The sequence below is a fragment of the Colius striatus genome, chromosome 1 (genome assembly GCF_028858725.1).
Source record: "Colius striatus isolate bColStr4 chromosome 1, bColStr4.1.hap1, whole genome shotgun sequence".
Taxonomy (NCBI): Eukaryota; Metazoa; Chordata; class Aves; order Coliiformes; family Coliidae; genus Colius; species Colius striatus.
Window position 1 is genome coordinate 16,821,581 of NC_084759.1, and position 24,215 is coordinate 16,845,795.

General features: G+C 42.0%; 1 protein-coding gene across 1 annotated transcript; it reads left to right on the top strand.

Moving 5' to 3' along the window:
* Positions 1 to 17,999: 17,999 nt before the first annotated feature.
* Positions 18,000 to 18,478, top strand: C1H11orf87 (chromosome 1 C11orf87 homolog). The gene has a single exon (XM_010207978.2). The coding sequence runs from the start codon at positions 18,002 to 18,004 to the stop codon at positions 18,476 to 18,478; it is 477 nt and encodes a 158-aa protein (XP_010206280.2). The 5' UTR covers positions 18,000 to 18,001.
* Positions 18,479 to 24,215: the final 5,737 nt, after the last annotated feature.

Here is a 24,215-nt window from a genome sequence, read left to right on the forward strand (position 1 = left end):
GTATTATGAACTGTGCAGTAGGCAGATCGTATGGCCCACACATTTGGTATTGTTCTAATCGCTGAAAGCTAGATTGTTTTAAGACATGACATTTAACATCCCTCCTGCTAATGTTGTTAGTATTAACTGTTATAGCCCTGGCTATACTTCTTGTGGAAATAAAAAACTGATTCCTCTTTTAATCTTGCAAAGTTGCTTAGAGCCCAACAGATGTGAGTAATCCTAGCATCCTAAAACAATATGTATTTTATAATCAGGAAGAAATGCCTTTTGGTCAGCAAACATGTTGAAGTTTCATCTTCCAGAGGGGTTATAAACAACAATAAATAAAACAGGGTATGTCTTAAGATGAGTGTATAAAAGCAGCTTCTAAAATTCACGTTTGAAAGTAATTTCCAAATTCTCTTCAGAAGTGGAAACAAAAGTGTTAAAAATATTTCAGGCTCCACAAATATGAACACTGATTCAATCAATTAAGAAAACAGCTAGATGATCGTGAGTAAATGAAGAGCCTCCAGAAGTTGCTTTAAATGCAGATAACTGAATTCATATGCATACGTGTTGTAGAGAGAGCACCCAAAAAATTCTTCAGGGAAAATTGACAGTCATCATGGTATGCTGACAGGGTTATATTTCCCAGTAAATCTCATCAAACCTCTGAAATCTATTACAGGCCAGTTACTAGAACAAGGATAAAACCTTTTAGGTGAAATGAATATCAGAAAGTGGACAAAAGCATTACCAGGAGTGTTAATGTTGCTCCCAGAAGAAGGAAGATGAAAGTTCTATAGCCTAATATATAGTACGTGGCCCATAACTTGAACTCCTGGAAATGTTGGTCTGGACGAGTTTCTGTGTGGCCTACTCTAGGTAGTCCTACTCTGGCAGTGGGGTTGGACTAGATGATCTTTTGAGTTCCCTTCCAGCTCTTAAGATTCTGTGATTCTGTGATTCTGAGCTGAGTCGGTGGTTATTCAACCATTTGTCCCTCTGGTGAGGCTGGAGGCAGTGCCTGGACTCTGCTCTGCGTGGCCAAATCTCACACTGAAATGCCTGAAATCAAGTTAATCTCCAGGAAGGTGAGCCTTGGAGAAATCAAAAAAGTGTCCCCCTCCCCTGCTCTGCCCATGGGGTATGATCTGACTTGCATTCCCATGATGAAGATCTTGTTTACAGTATATTCTGTGGGCATTCAAACTGTGATTGTGTGTTTCCCAAGCAGTGTCCTTCAAACTGCATCTAAGAGGAGCAGGTGCACGGAAGAAAGGTTCCTTTGTTATCCAGAGCATTCCTGTGATTTCCTGGGAGAAAAATAAGGCCTCATCTACAACAGGAAAAACCCCCCCCATAATCTAAGTACTTGTGTTAACTGACACACAATGAACATATTTTGTAATTCCATTATAGACAATCACCTGTGGAATTTCTGACATTTGCAGACAGAAAAGGCAACTAAGGCTCCTGCCCTGATCCTGTCAGCTGTGCATCACAGTCAAGCATATACTTTGGCATTTCAGAGTGTTCATTTGTACCTTCCACTACTCAAAGGTAAAAGGTTTTGTTAAGAAAGCTGTACGGGAACAGTATATTAAAATCAAAGCAAAACAGAGGATTCATGCTGTCTGCCATGTGTGCTTCAGTAAGTCCGCAGTGGTTAAAGCCTATAAAGTCTGAAAGATTAGAAATGAGGCCAGAGTCAACTAAAACTCCAAGAGGGCACTTTGGTTTAGGACTTATACTTCCCAATAGAAACAGAAGACATAGAGTACTTTGCTTGTAAAATACAGGCACTAATTGAACGTGATTAGGTCCTGGCATTTAATAAATTACTATTAATCTGCTGAGGCTTCATTACTCTGTGTGTGTGTGTGTGTGTGTGTGTGTGTGTGCATGCTCTTAGCTCTCTCTTGTCTGTAAGATAAAAAAATGTGTTAAACCACTCTCACAAAACTGAAGCTGGTGCGTGTTGGCTTGCAGCTCAGCAAGCAGCATGTGTATGCTCAGTAACAAGTGGTACCTTGTTAAAGTGCTATGAGCTGTTCACAGATCTCAGATTATACAGTGATAGGTGCACTAGAAGCTGAAGACACAGAAAACTTTCACTGGGATAAAAACAGTGCAGTGCTATTGATCTGATGCCAGCTGAAGACTCAGCCTACTGCACTTAGAGAACAGAGATACCTACTTTGGCTTCTGAAATTATTAAAAAAAAAGTAATCAAAAGAAGTTATAACTATGGAACCTTTTTATGGCTTTCATTCTCAGTTGGTGAGGGACAGACATTGGACACTTGGACAGAAACAGATTAGTTAGAGACTCTCAGAACAAGTAGATAAAAGTTCAGATTTAGCCATCTTGGTTAATCTCTCCCAGGTGGAGGAAGTGAAAACAGAACATGGCAAAATGCGTGGGCATCCTTCACAAGAACTTCTGGATAATTTTCACTGCCCACTGAGAGAGTAACCCATAAGGTTAACAAATGAACACTGATGATGAAATGCCTGGTTGGTTTGCTAACCAGAGATGGGAAATGGGACAAAGGGATAGAGAGAGACAGTGGGATAAGAATGACAAGTGGCAATATGTTGAGCCTGTTCTGTTTCTGCTATATATAGGAGATAGCAGTTATCTTACAGAAGGAAATGTAGAACAAGATGTGCGGATTTGGAGATGATGTAGAACTGACAACCTGAGAAATACCATCCGTAAAGGAAGTAAGTTGAAGATGCCGAGAAATCTGCCTTATGTTTAGGATATGACTGATGAGCAGGCAGTGCAAAGCAATGATAGAGAAACCAGAATATGATGGTGTAAACTGTGCTCATTTGCTCATTTGAAATCTTGGTCCTGTTGCGAGGCAGCAGCTTGGAAACCAGAGGGGTCACTAAGGAAAGCAAGCCCAGGACACAATAGATCACCAGGACGTATTTGCAAAGATCTAAAAAGAAGAGAAAGAACTTAGTTTTCAGAGAATAAAAGAAAGATATTAGAGTCAAAGAACAACTGAGTGAGCATCCTTGAAGTTCTTAGTCACTCATGAAGAAATATGCCAAATGGATTCTCCGTAGTGGCAATGGTAATTAAAAGTGTAAGAGCAGCACTGCACAGGAGGCTCAGCAGCCCCCCAGGCAGCTGGCATTAATACCTGACAAGAAGCTAAGAATGCATTTCAGCTGGCCATGATGGGAATCTGAAATGGTGTAGCTAATGCTTTAAATACTTCTTCTTGGATATCAGCATTGTAGGACATTTTCCACTTACATCAGGCCATATATGAAATACCGTGTATGCATTGTCCATCTGAAAAGCCAATTAATATTCCCTTGAGTGCATATATACCATTTGCATGAATTGGGTGCCCCTGTGTAATTTAATGTGGCTCTGCTGTCTTGAAATCACAGACCTTATTCTTCTACAGCTCAACAAAGCTGAAGCACATCCAAGCCTTCAGATAAAAAATAGTCAAGAGTGGAGAGATTATCATTGGAGCATGTATGAGATCCAGTGATGGACACACACACATCCAGCCTACACAGCTTCCCCATTCACACTGCAGGATTCTGTGCTCAGACACAGGGCCTGGAAACTCCTCAGTAGTGGCAGACTCAGAAGTGGCACTGAAAAGGAGGATGGGAACAGTCAGGCCAGCTGCCTGATAGAGCCACGAGGAAGAAGGTGAATGAGGCTTGCAGCAAGAAGAGCAATAATGACTGGGCTATGATAAGGTAAAAGGAGAGGACCAGCCTGGATAAAAAGAAGTGATGATGCATCTTGTGTAAGGTTTTTTTCACAAAATATAGACTATGCTCATTTGGATGCTGCCCAGCCATCCTGACAAATGTGCTCCATTGACACTTCTGTGCCTCTTACTCAGCTTTTCTCAGACAAGGAGGGTCATGACAAAGTGAGGCTGATAAAAAGGAAATCTGCCATTTTCTGAACTGAGAAGAGCAGTGCCAAGATCAGTACAGCATGGAATAATCATTGGATATGGCCTAACAGCAGTTGTTGTAGCCTTCTGTATTTCTGGCTCATCTCTGGAAGCAAAGGAGTGATTTCCTTGTTGTTACAAGAAATACCCATCAAAGTTATTTTAATGCAGGAAACCAAAATGATGTGAACTCTTGTCTCAGGTATGATTAAGTGGATTGCTCTTAACTCTCTGGATTGGGGGTCCTCCTGTGTTCCCATAAACCTCACCAATCCACAGGTAAAAATCCTGACAAACATTGTGCTTAGGATAACATCAGGAATGGCTCTTTTCTATCCACAAAAGCGTTGTGCTTTAACATTTCATGTTTTACATCAGTTCTGTCTGGTTTTATCCCATTTGCTGTCTTCAGAAAGCTCTCCCAAGATCCTGCTCCCCAGTAATGTTGCTAACAAATCAGAGACATGCAGTACTTTCTGCTCAATTAAGAAGAGAAAAACAACCCTCATCCACACAATATCTAGCCTATCGCTAAGACTGGTGCTGAGCAGTTCATATAGACCTTCAGGAAAGACTGCAACAGGCAGCTACAGAACTAAAATATATTTCTTCCTGATCCTTGTTATTCAGTGATCCATGGTCATTGCCCAATAGCATTTGGATTTCTTCAATTAAAAAAAAAAAATAAAACAAACCAGGAAAGCTGCAGCAATCAATGTATGGCAAAAATGAAATCTTTCAGCAGAGAGAAATCTTGCAACACCAAGTGCTGTGCTTGCCACCCATCCTGTTCTTCCTTCCCTCCAGCTCTCCTTGGGACCCTATGCATTTATTCACTGTCACCAGCTAACTAATCTCCATCTCTGAAACATTAAAAAGGACACAGAGATGTACTGTTGCGGGGACTGCTCTGCCAGCCAACCCACTCTTGTGAAATGAGGAGGGTGCCACTCCAGCAACCCGACTATTCAGAGTTGAGCAGGATAATGAGATCTAACACAGCAAGCCAGATAGGCTGGTTTCAAAATACTCACAGCTTTATAATCTCGTTTAGGCTGGCCTACTGACTTAAGCTGCAAGTGTTGTTTTTATACTCCGTATTTACATCACAGGTGCTGCAATCTATGGGCTGCACTTCTGCCACTGGCACCTGCTGTGGCCTTACCTAAATTGCTTTACCTCACAGGTTCTTTAATTCAATTGTGTTCTTGTAGAGTATGATCTCTTTTTAATGTTTCAGTATCATAACATTAACTTGATGAGGACTTCTAATATCGTAACATAATTAATAATACTGAAATGTAAATGCCTTAGAAGAATCAAGCACTTTTCTTACTGCCTTGACTTTAAACATTTTCCATTCCAGGATGGTCTGAGAGTTTGCCATGGTTTTGAGGAAAATAGGAATGGATTTGTAATGTCATGCATTGGAAAATCTTTCAGAATAATATATGCTTACACAAACACTTTTAATATCATTTCACTCTTCATGCTTCTGTAGTTTGACAGTTTTATACAAATCTACTCCTGTCTAATATTTTCCTGCAAAACAAGCTGTTAATAGAAGATGGTTTTGCTTGTCCTTTGCACTAATAATTTATTTGCACGCAAAAATCAGTTACAGACTGTTCTTTTTTAAGCTGATTTAATTTGTTTTGAAAAATCTAGTCGATTATATAAAAGAAAGAGATCATTGTACCATTGCAGATGCCTTTGACCTGTTTTGCAGAGCAAAATTGTGCTGTGGTCTCTCAAGTTCGTTAATCTGTACATTTGCTTTTCTTTATTATTTTAACCTTGATTGCTTATATTATCTTTCCAAAGCTACTGTTTCATTTGCCTTTCAGCAAGGGAGACTTCAGCTTTCCGAAATATCTGTATTTTTACTAGGTTTCTGTTCTAATGCATTCTGTTGTTTTCAAAGGCTTTCAGCAAGCAGAAGAATATCACTCTTTTCAGAGCAGACATCTGAACTGGTCAGGAAAATGATTGTTGAGGTTATATTTGACCATTTTCAGAAACTTTGGCAGGGTAGATTTATAATGCAAGAAAATCTCAAAGTTCACCCACGCCTCGGGAATTCAAGCTTTCTTTAAAGCACTGAACTCTTCTCCTTGTTCACATGCTCATATTCTCCTGCCTTTCATATAAATGCATAGTTACACGTATCTGCAAAGAAAAGAATACAAGGAGACAAGAGGTGGCCAGTAGTCACAGTGATGAGATGATTCTGAACTGCCTCTAAAGTTTCTTGTGTTAATGACTGCCATTAACTGCCAAATAGTAAGGTCTTAAAAGCCTGGCTCCAATACATTGGAATGGCAACTGTGAAACATAATGACTACCAAAAAAGCTCTTAAAAAAGAGGAGCTAATCTCTCATATATACAGAGTTCACCTTTCTTTAATTTTAAAAGCCCAAAGAATGCACAAGTTGTGCAAGCTTGTAGTCCCTTGTTAATTATACTTTGTGTTTATATAGCAGCTCTATCTCAAAGCTCTCTCCAAACATTAAGGCTCCTAGCACTTCTTTCATGTAGGTATTATTATCCCTGTCATTATCATTATCACATTTTGCATTTTATAGGTGGTAAATGAGCAAAATCACACTGTGAGTCAGCAGCTGAATTGGGAATAGAATACTGTATTTCTGACTTTGTCCCATGCTTTAATTACTAACATGATTGTTATTTGTAGGTTGAAATGATACAGATTGTGTTCAGTGTAAAGTCTCTGCAAATAATCAGGATTCTTTTGATTTGAAATGTTTTTGCTTGCATAGCTTTCCTTTTAATATTTTTCAGCTGTTGGTTTGGCTTTAAGTAGCTAATAAGAGGTGCTGTCATCTTCCCATTAAATAAGTATCAATAAATTTTGTTTAATATGATACAATTTGCATAATAGACTGAAACAGCTCAAATGAAGCTTAGTCTATCAAGCAATGAAGTATTTAGGTATTTAGGTTGTGGCTCATTCTAGTCATAGGAAAAATCATTATGGAAATCTCTGAGGAAATGCACTTTTGTAAAGTAGATGTATTTTAAATGACAGCTGTTATTAATTAGTCTTTTTTTTAATGTGAAAATACCATATGTGATGACTAAATTAAATTAAAGCTACTTGTCAAATTAATACTTTTTTTAAAAAATCAGAACAAATTTTGGCTGTTAGACAGCTGACTTCATTTTCTCCTTTTCCAGGACTGTTTCAATCTCGAAAGGTAATCTGATCACTTAATTGACTCAAACAGAGGTAGCTTAGTTTGAAAACATCCCACTACTAGCATCCTATTCCTTTGTTTCTTTGTCATCAACTGTCAGAAGAAATAGAAGAATAAAAAATAAAAATTGTCATAAGTGGTTACTCAGAAGACCAGAAGCTACAGTCCTGAGAGAAGTTGAAGATGCCCTGAGAACTGTAAGCTGGTCCTCCCATAAAGAACTGTAAGACTATCAATAAGCCATCACGACTGTATAGGCCTTCAGTCAAGGCCACTGCTAGCAAGGGACATAGAATCATGGAATCATAAAATCATTGCAGTTGGAAAAGACCTTTAAGTTCATTGAGTCCAACCACTAACCTAACAATGCCAAGCTCATCACTAAACCATATAACCAAGTCCCTCAGCACCTCATCTACTTGGCTTTTAAGTATCTCCAGGGATAGGCACTCCACCACCTCCCTGGGCAGCCTGTGCTGGTGTTTAACCACCCTCTCAGTGAAAAAGTTCTTCCTAATCTCCAATCTAAACCTCCCCTGGCACAACTTGAGGACATTTCTTCTTGTCCTATCACTTGTTACTTGGGAGAAGGGACCAACCCTCATCTTGCTACAACCTCCTTTCAGTAGTTACAGAGAGTGATCATGTCTCCTCTCAGCCTCCTCTTCTCCAGACTAAACAACCCCAGTTCCATCAGCTGTTTTTCATCAGACTTGTGCTCCAGACCCTTCAACTTCGTTGCCTATCTCTGGACACAATCCAGCACCTCAATGTCCGTCTTATAGTGAGGGGCCCAGAACTGAACACAGCACTCAAGCAGTGGCTTCACCAGAAATTTCCTTGTAAATCATTAATATCTCATATTTATGTACCAACACTATGAAAACACATATAAAAGACTTAAAAGTTGTCACCTGAAGTTCTTATTGCTTGCGATGAAACCAAATAGCAATATTCCAAATATGTTTAGAAATAGTGGATTTTTTTATTTCTCCTTCTCCTTCTTCTTTTCCTCCTTCATCTTTTAAATAACAAGTTTCTGGATACCTTGATAATTCCTTTAACTACACTGTTATCTTTCCAAGGAAATACATCCCCTAAATAAACACACGAAAACCCCTTTCCTACCTGCATGTGTCCCAATTATATATAAAAATGTGCTTGTTGGTTTCAACAAAAAACATCATCTTCAAGGTGATTTCTCAATATTGTTTTGTGGATACATAATGTTTACGTATCTGATAACCGTAGATTAAAAAATCCTAGTTGCACAATTTGTCTCATTAGCTTTCACAACATTTGTTCTGTGATATGTTGGCACTTTAAAGGCTCATCTTTAATTAATTCTTCTTTAATTTCCTCATAAATTACACCTCCAGGTCTTCCTTCCTTCCTTCCTTCCTTCCTTCCTTCCTTCCTTCCTTCCTTCCTTCCTTCCTTCCTTCCTTCCTCCCTTCCCTTCCCTTCCCTTCCTGTCTCTTTTATCATTAAAACCACTAAATGCAGTACAGCTTCTTACCCTCTCTCACTTGTGTTTCTACATTTCCCCTCATTAGGAAGACATTCTGTTCTTCTAGTTCCTGTCCCCAAGAGTTTATGACATACTTTAACATGCAGTTTGTGGCAAATGTCCAACTCTTTCTCTAACTTGTAGCATAAATATGACAGGCTGGAAAGGATTTCATAGGATTGAAAGTGGCAGGTGAGAGATATATATGAGAAATACTACAGCATTTATCTTTTTTTTTCATGCTATCTCAGTTTACAGAATTTTAAAATGTGCATTCTCATAAGGATTATTACATATCTCTCTAACTAGAGCAGCTGAAACTGCCTTTGGTATTAGGTCCTTACACGCACAGGCATGACTGAAATGACAAATGATGTCTTTATGTTGCATAGTTTTCAGTTATGTAATTTCAGTTTCTTGTAATTTCTCTTACAAAATCTTACCAAATCATAGCTATTTAAAATTGTCATCTCCACACTATACCTCCTATGTTCCACCTGCTCTTCTTTATTCCATGAAACGCATTCTCATGTTCATTTTTGTCTATTTGTTTGTTTTCTGTTTTGTAGGCTCAATATTCCCTTTGCTTTCCAGGTATCTGTTTTTCACATCGATGCTACTCCAGCATGACACACAAAGGTGGCGAGAGGTGAACTATACTCCTGGGCCGCTCAAGACAAGCAAAAATAAGCTTTGTCTTCTCCAGACAAAGTTCCCTCCACTACCAGTTCCCTCAGCTGCTTTTCATCAAACTTGTGCTCCAGACCCTTTACCAGCTCCATTACCCATCTCTGGACACAATCCAGCACTTCAGTGTCCTTTTTATAGTGAGTGGCCCAGAACTGAAGACAGCACTTGAGCTGCAGCCATACCAGTGCCAAGTACAGGGGGACAATCACTTCCCTGCTCCTTCTGGTCATGCTATTTCTGATACAAGAAATACTTGGCCGTCTTGGCCACATGGGCACACTGCTGGCTCATATTCAGATGGCTGTTGATTAACATCCCCAGGTCTTTTTCCTCTGGGCAGCTCTCCAGCCACTCTGCCCCAAGCCTGTAGCGTTGCCTGGGGTTATTTTGGTCCATGTGCAGGACCCGGCATTTGGCCTTGTTGAAACTCATACAAGCCTCAGTGTCTCCCAATTCCACATGCTACAGACATGTCATGTAAGCACACAGAGGAAAGCTACAGTATCAATACTTTCTTTGAGTATGTGCAAAATAGCTAAAAATCATCCTGCTCTCATGCAAGAACATTGCTACATCCAAAAATATTCCTGTAGGGCTTAAGAAAAACTGACCACTCTTGTTAAGTGTTTATTGCATTGAGATTTTCTCCTTATTTCCAGCCGCAGTGGCAGTTGTTTTTGTTTTATTTTGGAGGGAGCTTTCTTTTCTCTCAGAACACCTCCTGATGAAAATCAGATAATTTTCTTGCTTTCCCAAAGTGTTTTCAGTCTAATTTCAGACATGACACGGTGAAGAGCATAACAAGACTTTGCAGAAGGAGGCGGAGAAAAACAAAGAGCTCAGTAATGTGAAATTGCATGGTTATCCAGTAGAGTCTGATACACACTGTGGTGAAGCAAGTTTTAAACAAAAACAGAGTAAACAACTACTTCCTTGCTTTTATCACTGGGAAAATAAAAAATTCTAAGACCAATGATGTTATTTTTGTATACATGTGTTATTCACAAGCTCATCCTATATGATATCAGGTAAATAAAGCACAAACCTTGACTCACTTATCTGTCAGAACCTTTTTTAAAAGCTGACCATATCATCACTTGTAAGATGGAGACCCAACACCATGGAAGGGTCCATCCCTTTTGCAGCCAGTGCAGACCCATTTTGCCACGTGTTTTTTTGGGTACAAGGGGAAGAAATGCCTGCAAGGGGCTGTTGCTGAAATGTCTTGATCCAATCCAAGAAGCAATTAGTGACATAGTTTTACCTTTCCTATGGGCAGGTGCTTGTATACTGGGTTGGATTTAACTACAGGCACGTCACTTTGTAGGATAAGGCCTTTGCATTTTTGATCCTTGTTCAGAAAATATGACCAAAAAAGATATTATGTGCTTATGAAGTTTGGGGATGATCCTGTATTTAAAAAATATTATCCTATCCCTCTTCCAAATTACATCCTGAGAAGAAAAAAAAAGCTGAAGTGGCATAAATCTAGTTTTAAAAATATCTAGATTTATGATTAAATCAAATTTCTAAAATAGATTCAAATTTCTGTGAGAGGAGCATTGCAGAAGATGGTTGTTTGTTAACATGCTGGCTACAAGCTGACAGACAAGTTGAAAGAACAGGACTATCCACAAAGGCTTTCAGCTTTTTTCACAACGTGAAAAAAGGTGTTTCTAGCCTCTCCTAACAGAATTTCTTTCACTATTGGGATAGTGAGAAAATGGGGATAAATCCAGGGTTCTCTTGGGTACTTAAGGTCCAGGAGATAAGAGCAGAACAGCATAATAAGTGCTACTAACTTCCTGCCACAGTAGTTGATAAAAAGGATTATAAGAAGCCCGGGGCAAAATTTGAGCTATGTACTTTGCTGATGAACAGTGCAGTGAGCTTGGAGTTGACTGAGCATGGATTTTTTTTCTGGTAGAGCTAGAGGTGAATGGCTTTGTCATCCATTACACTTTCCCAGCTTTCTTAGATTTCCTGCCTGGAACAAAGCCAGGATGCCACAAGGAGCAGTAGGGTTGTTATGTGCATGGAATGAACAAGAAAATCTTCTATCTCAGGCCAAGCCACACACTGCAGGAGGTGAAAGATCCAAATTCAAGTACCTCTCTACCAGCCTACTCTCTGCAGACCATAGCCACTGGACCGTTACCTTGTGTGTGCCTTTCATGTTGTTGTCTAAACATCCATAACTCTCATAGGAGCATCTGTCAGGACTGCTCTCTTCCTAGTCCATGGGATAACCTAAGGAAGGTGCATTCAAACTGCCTTAGGGGAGGTAGGTAAGGGACTGTTAACATGAAATCAGATTTAAATTGTGGATCATTATACTTAAACATCTCTCTAGTATAACAAGGTGATTTCTTCTTTTTGTCTCAGTGATATCCACTGGTAAAGTCCGTTCATGTTTCTTCAGCCACTGCCCATGTTCTCTATATTTAAATATTGTGAAAGCCTGTTCCTTTGAATTCTGTGAATGTAAACTATTAAGAAGAGCAAAAAGATTAAATCTGAAAGGTCATTATACTGATTCTTCCTTTCTAAAATATATTGTCCAAAGAAAAAACAAATAGCATTTTTAACGAACAGTTACAGATACAATTCTGCTCTTCTTTCCTCCCTTTATATTAATTTTACCCAGATCTGCTATTCATTAGTAGATGTATGTTGCTGCTTTAGAATTCTGTTGTTATAATTAAATTGAAGATCTATGTACTCAGTCATGCACAATGTTGTCTATTTATTTCTTCATAATCTCGACCTACATTCTACTCCTGGTGTCATGTAACACCCTGTTGAATTCAGAAAAGCTTAGTAACCTTCCTCAGTCAGCATCACAGGCATCTTTTTTGGTTTGTTTTTTTTTTTTTTAATTTATTCTTGCCATCTTGTGTGGTAGGTTTCTCCTTTACCAGAACAAGAAAAGAATGTTTTTCTAAAATAAGAATAGAAACTGAGTATGTAAAATTGTCCTGAAGTTGCACATGGACTATTCTTCTGAAAATGAATTCATTGTGATCCCACATCACCCAAACTACCCTCTTCTAGAAGATGTGGGAGGAAGGAAGGAAGGAAGGAAGGAAGGAAGGAAGGAAGGAAGGAAGGAAGGAAGGAAGGAAAATCATCTTCTGAGCTGGGTAGCCTCACAAGCAGCATTGTCAGCCATAGTCAAGCTATTTCCAGTCAAAATCTCTCAAGGACATTCACAATATCTTTGCAAAACAAATATTTACATGTGCAGGATCTTACCTGATCTACCAGAGCATATGAAATACAATTCTATTTTCCTTCATTTAAAAAATCAATTCTATTTACGATTCTAGGGTTTCAGACCACAATTAAATCACTGGCCTTCACCTATAGCAGTGGGAGTACATAGTGTCCTAAAAGACTTCTATACAGATGGCCTTAATCCCATGGGGAGACTGCAAATTAATAGGAGGGTCATTGGCATTCACCAGATACTTGGTCTGTCTGGCAAACGATGACATCAATCTTGGTGCAGAAGGGATCATGCATTATTCTATATGGAATCAACTGCTAAATTTAAACAGTGGTGGGGCAATATTTTTTTTTCTCAAGAAGGGTCATTAATAGCCAAGTCCTTAAACCATCAAACCTATACTTACATGAACAGTCTTTGCTCATACAGGTTATCTCACTAGGCAACTGCCTTGCTGGAAAAGGGCCTTGTAATACAGGATTTCAGTAATTAGCATATGAAGGAACAACTTCTCTAATTAATAGATTGAAAAAAAAAAATCCATGTATGAAAGTCCATTTGGGAGATTTGCAAATATGTATGCTGTCTGCTTCTAACCAGTGTGAATCCAGAGAAATCCAGAGAGTTACAAAGGCTGTAATGAGTACAAGCATTAAAAAAATACAAAAACTATCCCCTTAACATAATATCCCCTGTTGCAGAGCAGCCAGTCCTGCTTGAGCAAGAAACCTTACCTCCATAAATGTCATACTGCATATATGCTAGGGGAAATTTCCTATAATTAATGAGCAATTTATTCTTGAAAGAGAGCACTCTTCAACATCTGATATCCTTTATTTCTATGCTAAAGAAAGGAAGTTTTTTTTCATGGCCACATTATCTACTGGAGACTCTTTTTTTCCTATTCAAATCTAACTACATCAGTTAATCAGAGCAAAAGAATAACGCACAGCTACTAGTCCAAAACAATATAGGGTTTTTTCACCACAAATTCTGAGACTCCCTGTATTTTGATCATAGGTATTTAAATCCATATACTTTGGTTGGCTAAAAGCCAGCATGAACCTGAATGCCAAGGTATATGTAATTACAGCACAGTTATTTCTCCTCTTCTCCACAATGCTTCTCTTCTGTCTCTCTTATTCAAAATTGTAAAATTCCTTGCCAACAAGAGCAAGAACTACTTCTGCTTTTCATTTCTTTTAGTTGAAGCAGAAATATTCCCAAACTGCACATGATCACAGTCAGAAAAGGTGCTCACACAGTAGAGAAAGAGATAATCATTTGCTGAGTTCTCTGCCATTCTCTTCTCCCCGGAACCAACTTTTGCTCTCTACAGTTTAGGAAAAACTTTGTGCTTGGAATAATTATTGAATGATCTTACCAATAAATGAGACAAATTTACACTATTTGCTAATCCTAAAAGCAAGCAACATTGTAAATAGTGTCTTGAAAGTAATAAGTAAAACATTGGCCTGATTTTGGCTAAGACAGAGTTAATTTTCTTCCTAGTGAGAATAATGCTGATAACACACTGATGTTTGAGTTGTTTCTAAGTACTGCTTATTCTGTTTCAGTTTCCCATGCTCTGCCAGTAAGGAGGTGCACAGGAAGCTGAGACCGAGCATGGCCAAGACAGCTGACCCCAGCTAGCCAAAGGACTGTTTCATACCATAGAAAATCATGCCCAGTATATAAATCAAGAGGAGTTGGAAGGAAAGCATGGATTGCTGCTCAGGAATCGGTCAGTGGGTGGTGAGCAATTGCATTGTGCATCACTTGTCTTTTCTTGGGTTTTATTTCTCTTTTTGTTATCTTCCTTTTCATCAGCAGTATTGTCATTATTATTATTATTATTGTTATTATCTTTTATTTAGGTTATTAACTGTTCTTATCTCAGCCCACGAGTTTTACCTTTTTTTTCCTTGCAATTCTCCTCCCCATCCCACTGTGGGGGGAGGTGGAGGAGGAGTAAGCAAGCAGCTGCATGGTGCTTAGTTGCCAGTTGGGGTCAAACTCATGACAAACACACAAATCATTCTGGGAATTTCAGCCCACTGGTCTGGGTGAAAGTGGTAGAGTGGGCTCAGGGAAAGACAGCTTGGGACACAGAGAAGGCAGATGGCAAAAGACAGCCAATGAAAATAGCACAAAAGTAATTTAAAATGTATTGAAGCCAATTTAATGTTCAGTAGCTATGTGTTGCCTCTTCTGACAAGTGAAACCTGAAGACACAGTCAAATGTCCTAGCAATAACTAAGTATTAATAACTAACTTTAGGACAAGGAGTAATGGAATGAAGCTGGAACACAAAAAGTTCCATTTAAATATAAGAAAAACCTATTTCACTGTTCAGGTGAGGGAGCCCTGGCACAGGCTGCCCAGGGGAGTTGTGGAGTCTCCTTCCTTGGAGGTCTCTGAGACCCACATGGACATGTTCCTATGTGACCTGATCTAGGTGGACCTGCTTCTGCAGGGGAGTTGGACTAGATGATCTCTAAAGGTGCCTTCCAACCCCTACTATTCTAAGTAGCCCTATCTATTAACTTCTGCAATAACCACATCACAAGTCAGCAAATTCTTTGGCTCTGTAGTTTATTCAATTCACAAGTTGGTTATTTCTGCTATAAATAGGGCTAATATCCTAAGATATCTTCACACTTGTATTACAGCTCCCACTGCTGTTTTCTGTGCAAAAGGTCATTTTTTTGTTGTTGGGTATTTTTTTTGGGGGGGGGTGAAGAAAAAAAGAAAATTTCTAGTCATCTGGTGACTTCTGAATGGTAGCCTCAGATCAGCTTCTATAACCTCACAAACCCACTCATGCTTTTGGGATTAAATGGTATCCATGCCCCACCTTCAGTTTAGGCTAAAGGATTCAGGGAGAACAGTGCTGCTGGTTTGTAGCACATCCTTTACTGCTTCTGAGTGAGATCAGGGCTGTTCTCCAATGGCATAGGCCATGACGAGTGACCCCTATGCCCCTCACCCTGTTTTGCAAACCCCTATCCAGCTGCTGCTTCGCAGAGGAAAGCAGGAATGGCCTGAAGGTTGCTTTGCTGTTTTAGCCTGTGGTAGTTGTGTTCTCCCCTAAGGCAGAGTGCGTGGTGTGTACAGCAATGCAGCCCTCAGATGTGCACGCTGGAGAAGGGTGTGGAGGAAGAAAGGGGTACAGACACAACCTCCACAAGGACCTGTGTGCAAGAGGGAGTGTGCATGGAATGCTGGGCTGAGAATGCATGGGGGAGGCGTGTTTTGACAAATTACACTGCATACGTGCACCGGAGGGAGCTGTACAAGAGCGGCAGTGGGTTAATGCGTGGGCAAGGGCTTGTCTTTCCGTTCTGGACTGAACTTTCCTCTGCCTATGCAGCACCCCTCTAAAACATCAGGCCACATCCTTCTGGGGAGGGAATAGGAGTAATGGGAACCTCCATTCCTCTGGTCTTAGAGGAAGAATTAAGCTGCCGTCCCTTTGCGAATGACTGTGACTATCCCAACGGAGTTGAACATAGTTCATCCCTTGCAGTGTAAATCTTTCTCCAGAGTTAATAGTGACTGGTCAAATTTCACAAGCTGTGGTGCATTTATCAGAGACAAAAGCACTGCAGAGGAAATCTATCTGGAAACAAAAAAGTGCTTTAATGCATGGCTTACCAGCTCCAACAGATCTAACAGATCTTGAATGAAGATTTTCCCAACTCATGTCAAAGCTCATGTTGTGTAGGTTTTCCTCCAGACTTCAGGTGGCTTCAGGCCACCAGAAAGAACAGATGTGTTCTGTTCTCCCTCAAAGTCCTGTTACTTGTATTAGGGCTTTACAATGAATCTTCTTGCAGTACCCAGGGTTAGACTTGAGCACATGACATGGGACCTTTGGAACCTCCTGTGCTGTCAGGTCTAGTCCCTGTAACCATATGCAGCCACATCACTTTGCTCCCTTTGGAAACGTGAAGAGCTCTACTCTAAAGGTAATTACTATTTTTGTCCTGTTATTTCTACTGGAAGTCTCTTTATCAAAACATACATTATGTTTCTAAAGTGTCTGAAATTTGGCTTAAAAGGGCAGTTCATACTCATTTGTTATTGAAGAAAACACCTGGGATGCACTCAGCCTTGGTAAGGCAAGTTGTAACAAATATTTCCTGTGTCCGTGGTATCTGCTACAACTTGGTGCGAGGGCTCTCACGCGTTCACACCGCTCTCGTGGGAAACCGACGGGTGCGCTGGGTGTGAGGAGAGCTGGGTTCTGGCGAGGTGCGGGCAGTCGGGGCACGGTACCTGGGTACGGGCAGCAGCCGGGAGGGAAGGCGCCGGGGCGGCGGTGGGTGAGGAGCTGTGGCACGCGGTGAGCTTGGAGGCGCGGGGACGGAGCGGGCTGCGGCGGATGGACGGAGACGGCCGGTGCGTCGGGGTGTTCTAGCGGAACGAGTGTGGATTGGTGTCGGGATCTGGGACCGCAAAGAGCGTGGGCGGGCGCGGTGGGCAGGGGCGGGACCGGCGTGCCGGGACAGGGGCGGTGAGCGGGGCGCGCCGAGGGCGCGGGCGGCGGCGGCGGCGGGAGTCGGGAGGTGTCCGGACCGAGGAGGCGGCGGGCCGCGGGGGCGGCGGGGCGAGCCGAGCAGCGGCGCCCGCGGGGCTTGGGCGGGGGCCGCAGCCGCGGGGCCGCGCGGGCCGGGCCGGGCCGGGCCGGGCCGCGCCGCCTGACGTCACCGTGCGGGGCGGCTATAGGCTGCGGGCGGCGCTCCCGAGGCGCGGCGGTTCTGCTCCGCTCCGCTCGGCTCCACTTCGCTCCGAGCCGCTCTGCTCTGCGCGCTCGCTCCGCGCTGCCGCAGCCCCCGCGGCCGCGGCGCCTGGGCGCTCCCCGCTGCCTCCGCCGGCGCAGGTAAGGGGCCCCAGGGCGGGCACCGGCACCTCGGGGCAGGTCCCCGCCGGGGTGTGGTGGTCTGGCGGTCGGGCCGACGCTCCTTCCTTCCGTCTCTCCCTCCCTTCCCGCGGCAACTAGTTGGGGCGAGCGGCCGGGCGGTGCCGCCCGGGATGCCGAGGAATTTTCGAAGTCGGCATGTCGGAGCGATGGCCCGTCCTCGTCCCGCCAGCCCTCCGCCGGAGCCGGGAGTCGGGGCCGCCGGGAGTCGGGGCCGCCCGGAGCGCTGCCGCGCGGGGCGCGGGGAGGCGGCTGCCGCAGCCGCCGGCGCGGTGTTTTGGGGCGGGGGACGGCGGGCTGCTGCGCGGGGGTGAGCACCTCGGAACGCTGATGTGTCCGGCTCCCTTTGCAGGCTGCTCTGTCACTTCAGAGCGAGCGTGCGGCTGAGCCAGCAGCATCCCGGGCATTTCCAGCGAGCACTCGCCAGCAGCCCTGCCCTGACTGAAATTTAGGCGTCTTCAGAGGGGAGGAAGATCCTCATCTTCCTAAGCCTCCTCAATGAGTGCCAAGCTCTCCAACGAGTTGAGGCTGTCCCTGCCGCCTTGTCTCCTGAACAGGACCTCTGCCACCTTAAACACCAGCAGCACCTGCATCACACAAGTGGGTCAGCTCTTCCAGTCCTTCTCATCAACCCTGGTTTTAATTGTCCTGGTCGCCGTCATCTTCTGCCTGATCCTCCTCTCCCTTGCCACCTTCCACATCCACAAGAGGAAGATGAAGAAACGGAAAATGCAAAAGGCTCAGGAGGAGTATGAACGGGACCACTGCACCCGCAGCAGCAATAGCAGCAGCCAGCACCCTGGGACAGGGGTGCAGGGAGAGGCACCCCAAGGAAGAGACAGCCGGCTGGGAAGACCTCCCCAGGACTTGGAGATCCAGCACCCCTCTCCTTCAGTAGCCCCGAGTTCCCAGCAAGCACAGGCTTGTTTGGACACAACTGGTGCAGGGCTCCTGCAGACAGTGATTTTATCATGATGGTTTTGGGGAGACCTCTCCAAGGCGCTGGTTGGTGTTTGTAAATACCCAAGTGATTATTCTAGTCCCTGAAGAAGAAGAAAACATTGCTAATTCAAATGAACGAATGAGTCCCTGATCCAAGCGCATGACAGATCACATTGCGTTTCTCACTGAGTGTGCAAGGAAAGGATGCGTCTTTTTACCAGCGAAGGAGCTGCACACAGCTACCAAACATCGATTCATCCTCCTGGAGGAGAGGGTCAGGGTGGGCTGTCCCTTTTCCCTGGACATCGTTTTTCTGAGGACTGGGGTGATCCCAGTCTCTCAGGATTCCCACTGCACCCTCTGTCACTGTTGTATGGCATGGGTTGGGGGCATGGATGAGTGGCGTTGAGAGAAGAGGCAGCTCTGGTGGGTGTCTTGGGACCCCCTATCCACTCAGAGCAGGGCAACAGTTACCCTGGTCTCTTCTCTTGTGCTGGGACCTATGCCTCTGTCCTGCCCCTCTCACTCCTTTCCAGGACTGGATATTGATTTCTGTAGAAATGACCACCTCTAGTTGGGCTTAACCACAGGCACCCTCGGCACTGTCCCCCCAGCTGCACTGTCTTGGGGGATGGAGCCAGCTCTGCACAGAGAGCCTGATCTTTCTTCTCTCAGCTCCCATCATCCTGTTCATCCTCAAATGCTGCCTGCATCCTAGTAGTACCATTCTTTGTGCCAAGGTGAGGTGATGTACAGTAACTAACCTGTCCTCTCCCAGAGGAGATTGTCCTTGTACCTCCTGTTGGTCCTGAAACAAATCCAGTTCTGCACCAGGCACCCCGCACCAAATGCCTGCGTTTGTAGCTTTGCCTCTCAGCAAGGAATCCTGCAGCACTATGGAGCTGGCTTCTACTTTTTAGGGCTGATAGATATTTTTAACCCTCCTAATCTAGTAGACAGTTAGGGACAGACAACACTTAGTTTTCTCCCCTTTCCCATCTTAGGAAACAAATCACGTGGTTGTGCAGAACGACTGCTCATTAACCCTGACAAGTGTTTATTTCAGAAGTGGCTGGTGTAGTTCCTTCCTAGCAAGCGTCAGCCGTGTTGTCTGTGGATGTCAGGTGTGAGTGGCTGCTAGTTCTATGTGTATTGGAAGCAGTGCTGGGTACAGAAGATGTGTCGTTGCTTAATGGTTAAATCAATGACCGTTACTTGAAGGTGCCTTAACAGAGTGCCATATCCAAACTTTGAAACATCATGTGCGGTATCATAGCAGAGGCAGCCCTCTACTGTGCATACTAACATCTAAAAAATACAGCAAAGAAAAAGTGATCCTGGGGGATTTCTTCTTTTTTTTTTTTTTATTTTCTTTTTTTGCTTTTCTACCCCAGCATTCAAAGCGATCTGAGGACACTAACAGTTCACAGTTTTTAGTGTTTTATATCCACTTATTCTCTCTCTGCTGTACTCTGCCTCCCAGGGTTGCTGTCAGAAAAATCCCAGACACACACACTGGGAGGTCTGGGGGGCCTGAGCTGAGTGAATGCCCTTAACCAATTTAAAAAGGGAAAAGGGGGGCAAAAATGCACCGTAATCCTCTGACAGCCACAAAATGCAGAGGTTTCAGGGTAATGTTTCTGTAGCCTAGTTTTATCCCTTCCCAGTCTTACCTAGTCTGATGGGAAATTACTGTTGAGTTCAGATCCGTGCCTCCAGTGTTTTAGTGTATCACCTGGCTGATGAGCTTCTGGGCCAGTGTGGAGTGTCCCTGCACCAGCCCTGTTTGGCACACTGCAGCTTAGTGGGGCGATGGCTGAGTCTCACCAACAGCTGCTGTGGTCAGATTCTAATGACTACTTCGTTGTTGCTGGGCAAGGAAGTTGACTTTGTTTCACTTCCCCTAATAAAGGATGCATGAACTTCTGTGTTTAACCTTATGCAACTGCAGCACAGTATTGCACCACAGGGAATAGATTTAGGACAATGAAGAGTGTTCAGTGAACAGTAATGGAGCTTCCTGATTGTTGATCTCTGCTAAATAGAGAGACATTACTTTCCCCTTTATTTTGTGCCTTTGAAAAAAAAACAAACCCAAAACCCAACCGTGTATAATTTTGAGTTTTATAAAAGCAATAAGATGTTCTAAATCACTCCAGTGCATTTCTGGTTGATGATTCCACTTCTTTAGTGTCTGAAGTCAGATACTCTTTCTTCTGCCTTATGCACTCAAGGCATGCAATAATTCCCCAGAAGTGTACTGCTTGTCACATCTCATTGCAGTTATAAAATTGGCCTATTTTTGAAGAAAAAAAAAAGATGGAGATATATATATATATATCTTTATCTATATTATGGATATACAGGTATAGATATTGTTTATATAATCTCATGACACTAAAAGTAGTTACAAAAATGTAACTAGAGTTAAAATATGCTATAATGTAAAATTCTATCTGTTAATTAGCTTTGATTTAATATTTTAATATCTGTATTTATGTAAATCTGTGTAAATTATGTGGTCTATAAGTAAAATTTCATACTGACTATAATTTTCTCAGAATTGTGAGCTTCTTGTGGTATCATTTAAGGTGGATTTTTTTTTCCAGAGTTAAATTATACAAGAGATGAGAAGTTATATATTCCTATTATCACACAGAAATACTGCAATAAGGTTCATACGTACTCCCAAAGCAGAATCCTATCTTGAGGTATTGCAAACTTAGGAGGTTTAGTTGAACGGTCTCAGGAGATCTAGCTGATACAAGCAGGACACGTAGGTTTCCGTTTTCATGAAACAATAAGCAATCTAGGGAATAGATGTGGGTTTTAAAAACAGAGTTTATGCTTGGAGGTTCTGTCAAATCAATTGCTTCAAAACCCTACAGCTACAACTAAACTTCTGCACTTAGCATTCAGTATTAATAAGGCTGATGCTTCTTTCCCCTGCCCCACCCCAAATTAGAAGAGAGTAGGAAATTGTTCATATTCCTAAAGCATACATTTTCAGCTAACTGTGAAACTGCCCAAAGGGGTTTGAATATGCGTATTTTATGCAAGTGTAATATCTATGTATCTGTATCCATATATTTAAATATTTTTGTGTAACGTTTTCTACGGTATTTGATAGAGATGCTGGCTAAGTGCTTGTACCATTCTTGTACATTAGGAAGGATTTACACCCTCTCGATGCGGACTCTCTTTTTCCTGTGAATTTGCACTGTTTTCAGCAAGTTACGATAGAGACTGGGTGGCTGAATGCTGACTGCTGGAAGCACAGCCAGCCTTTCCTTTGTTGAGAGGCACATCTTCTGTTTGGATGCTCCTGATTCCCAATTGGAGGTGGTTGCCCACTAGCATCCTGCATGCGTAAAGTTAAGAAGAGCTGTGGTGCTCAACAGTTCCTGTGGAAGAAGTGTGACAGCAGTGACTTGTTTTGTGGATCCTGGTGAGAACTGAGAACTATGGCTGGATCAGAGAGAGAGAGTGATGCCTTGTACTGGGTCCCCATCTTTGGAGCCTGCTGCTGCCCTGGGGCTTTGTCTGGCTACCCCAGCATCAACAGGAATAGCTTCCACTGTCAAGGGACTTGGATCCCATCTGTAGTCCACACAGAGAGTGACAGCTCTCCACATCACCACCACCGCTGTCCTGGCAGCCTCCGTGGGGATGGAAACCACTGCTGCTGTCTGCTCCGCTTCTTTGCGCTGAGGTGTTGAGGTTTTCACATGAATCCAGTGTGGATCATGGACAAGGAATGTCATTTCAGTAAAATGTGTCATTCCAGCATTGTTATTTTTTTTCTGTGGGGGTTTTCCTACTGCAAATGTAGTCTCAGATGACATTTGCAGCCTCTCCATCCAGACATGTTTTAGCTTTTGATAATCTCTCTTAGACATATATCTGTGTATCTAGATATATATCTCAAAAGAAATGCTGGACAAAAAGCAAAGAACAGAGACTCCACATTATAGAGAAAACCATCCTGTGACTGAAAACTAGGGATGGATGAGGTGTTGCTTTCATTTTTAATTAATTTTAAAGTGCACTATCTTTAATGTAAATAGTAAGTTACTATGTGATTAATGTTTTCCATAGCATTTCTGAGTAGTTGCTATCTTGTTTCTGGAAAGCTATGTCCAGTGTTTTGAAGCAACTGTGTTTTTCTTCCTCTATTGTTATGAATATGAGTGCAACTTTTATGTAAGGAGAGGAAAAAGAACATGATTTGACTCTTTAGACAGGACTGAGTTATTTTAAATCTAGTTCTAGGACTTGGTTGCTTTTTTCCTACTGGTGGTTACTCTCTCTGCACGTTTGTATTTTTTCTATGGGTACATTTTAATAAGTATGCAAGATATGAAGGGAAGCTGGAAAAATGAAATAGGAAACTTTCTTTTTCCTCTTTTGTGTAAATAGCAAAATTTATAATGGCTTAGATACCATTTCGTTACTTTTCTCATCTACATAGGAGTTGGCATGACTTGTATACAACACTTTAATAATGCTTTCATTTATGTTAAAAATTACAACTACTTTTATCCAGGACTGACTTTCTCCTCTTTCTGGTATCTATTTTTTTCCCTGAAGCAAAGTTTTCCATCTGATCACTGAATAAATTTCTAGTAGAACAGAACCTCCTTCTGTTTTCAGTCTTTTACATGTAGGTCTCTGGTCTGAATCCAGACAAACTCAAAAGTGTAGAAAGTGTGTTACGAAGTTGCAAAAAACTGGATGGTGTATGAGCCTTGAAGAGAGAGGTGACTGCTTGACAAGGAAACAGGTGAAATGCCAGGTTAGCTTTCTCATTTGGAGTTGAGGAAGTAAAACCTCCTCCACTGGATGGACCTGGGTGACGGGTGACCCATTCCAGCCACAGAAGAGACAAGTATCCATCTCCTTCCTGATACTGTTGCTCTAAAACATCATCTTCTATATGACACTAGATCTTATTTCTGTACATTATATGTGATATATTATTCAAATCAAAGTTTTCTCTGCTTCATTGGTAACTGTGTGTTCTCTGTGGATAACTAGAAGAATTAATTTTCCATCCCTTTTAACCTAATACCTCCATAAGCATCAATTTTGTATGAATTAGAAAATAAATATTTGGATCAGGACACTGTCAGTAAAAATTGCCTTTGTTTATACAATCTGGTATTCCAATTGGCTTGTCTTTGTTGTTTTCTTCCTTGAAATGGAGCAATGTAATCTGTTATTTTACTTTTCTAAAGAGGACAAATGATTTGGAGCAAGCACTGCAAAATACACATATACAAACAGGAAAAGATTTCATATGGAGGAACACAACAAAATCATGTCGTTTTTGTTGGTTTCACAGTAATGCTTTGTCCTCTATTTTTCAGAGCCTGTCAAAGATAGCCAAATTTTTACCTAAAATCTTCTGAAATAGCTCACATATAAGAGATGGATTGCTTTTCTTTTATGATTTTAGCTTTGGTTGCTACACAGTCAACATTAAGTACAGCTTAAAACTTTTCAAACGTCTTGTCATTTAAAAAATAGTAAAGTATCCTAGGGGATTATGAGTACTGTAAATAAGGCTTAAGTAGAGAACATTAGAAAAAGAAAATATTATCTCTGTAACACAATAAAAGCAGCATGTGCTGGAGGATGAATCCATGATTGCAAAAGAGTGCCTTTGCATTTTATTCCTGGCTCTGTCACTCACATGTGAGGTTCTTAGCTTCCAAGCTATTTGTGTAGCAAGTGAGATAAGTTATCCATTAAATAAAGACAGGGAACC

What these genes read in the sequence shown, in the direction of transcription:
- C1H11orf87 (XM_010207978.2), top strand. Translation starts at nt 18,002, where the DNA reads ATGAGTGCCAAGCTCTCCAACGAGTTGAGGCTGTCCCTGCCGCCTTGT.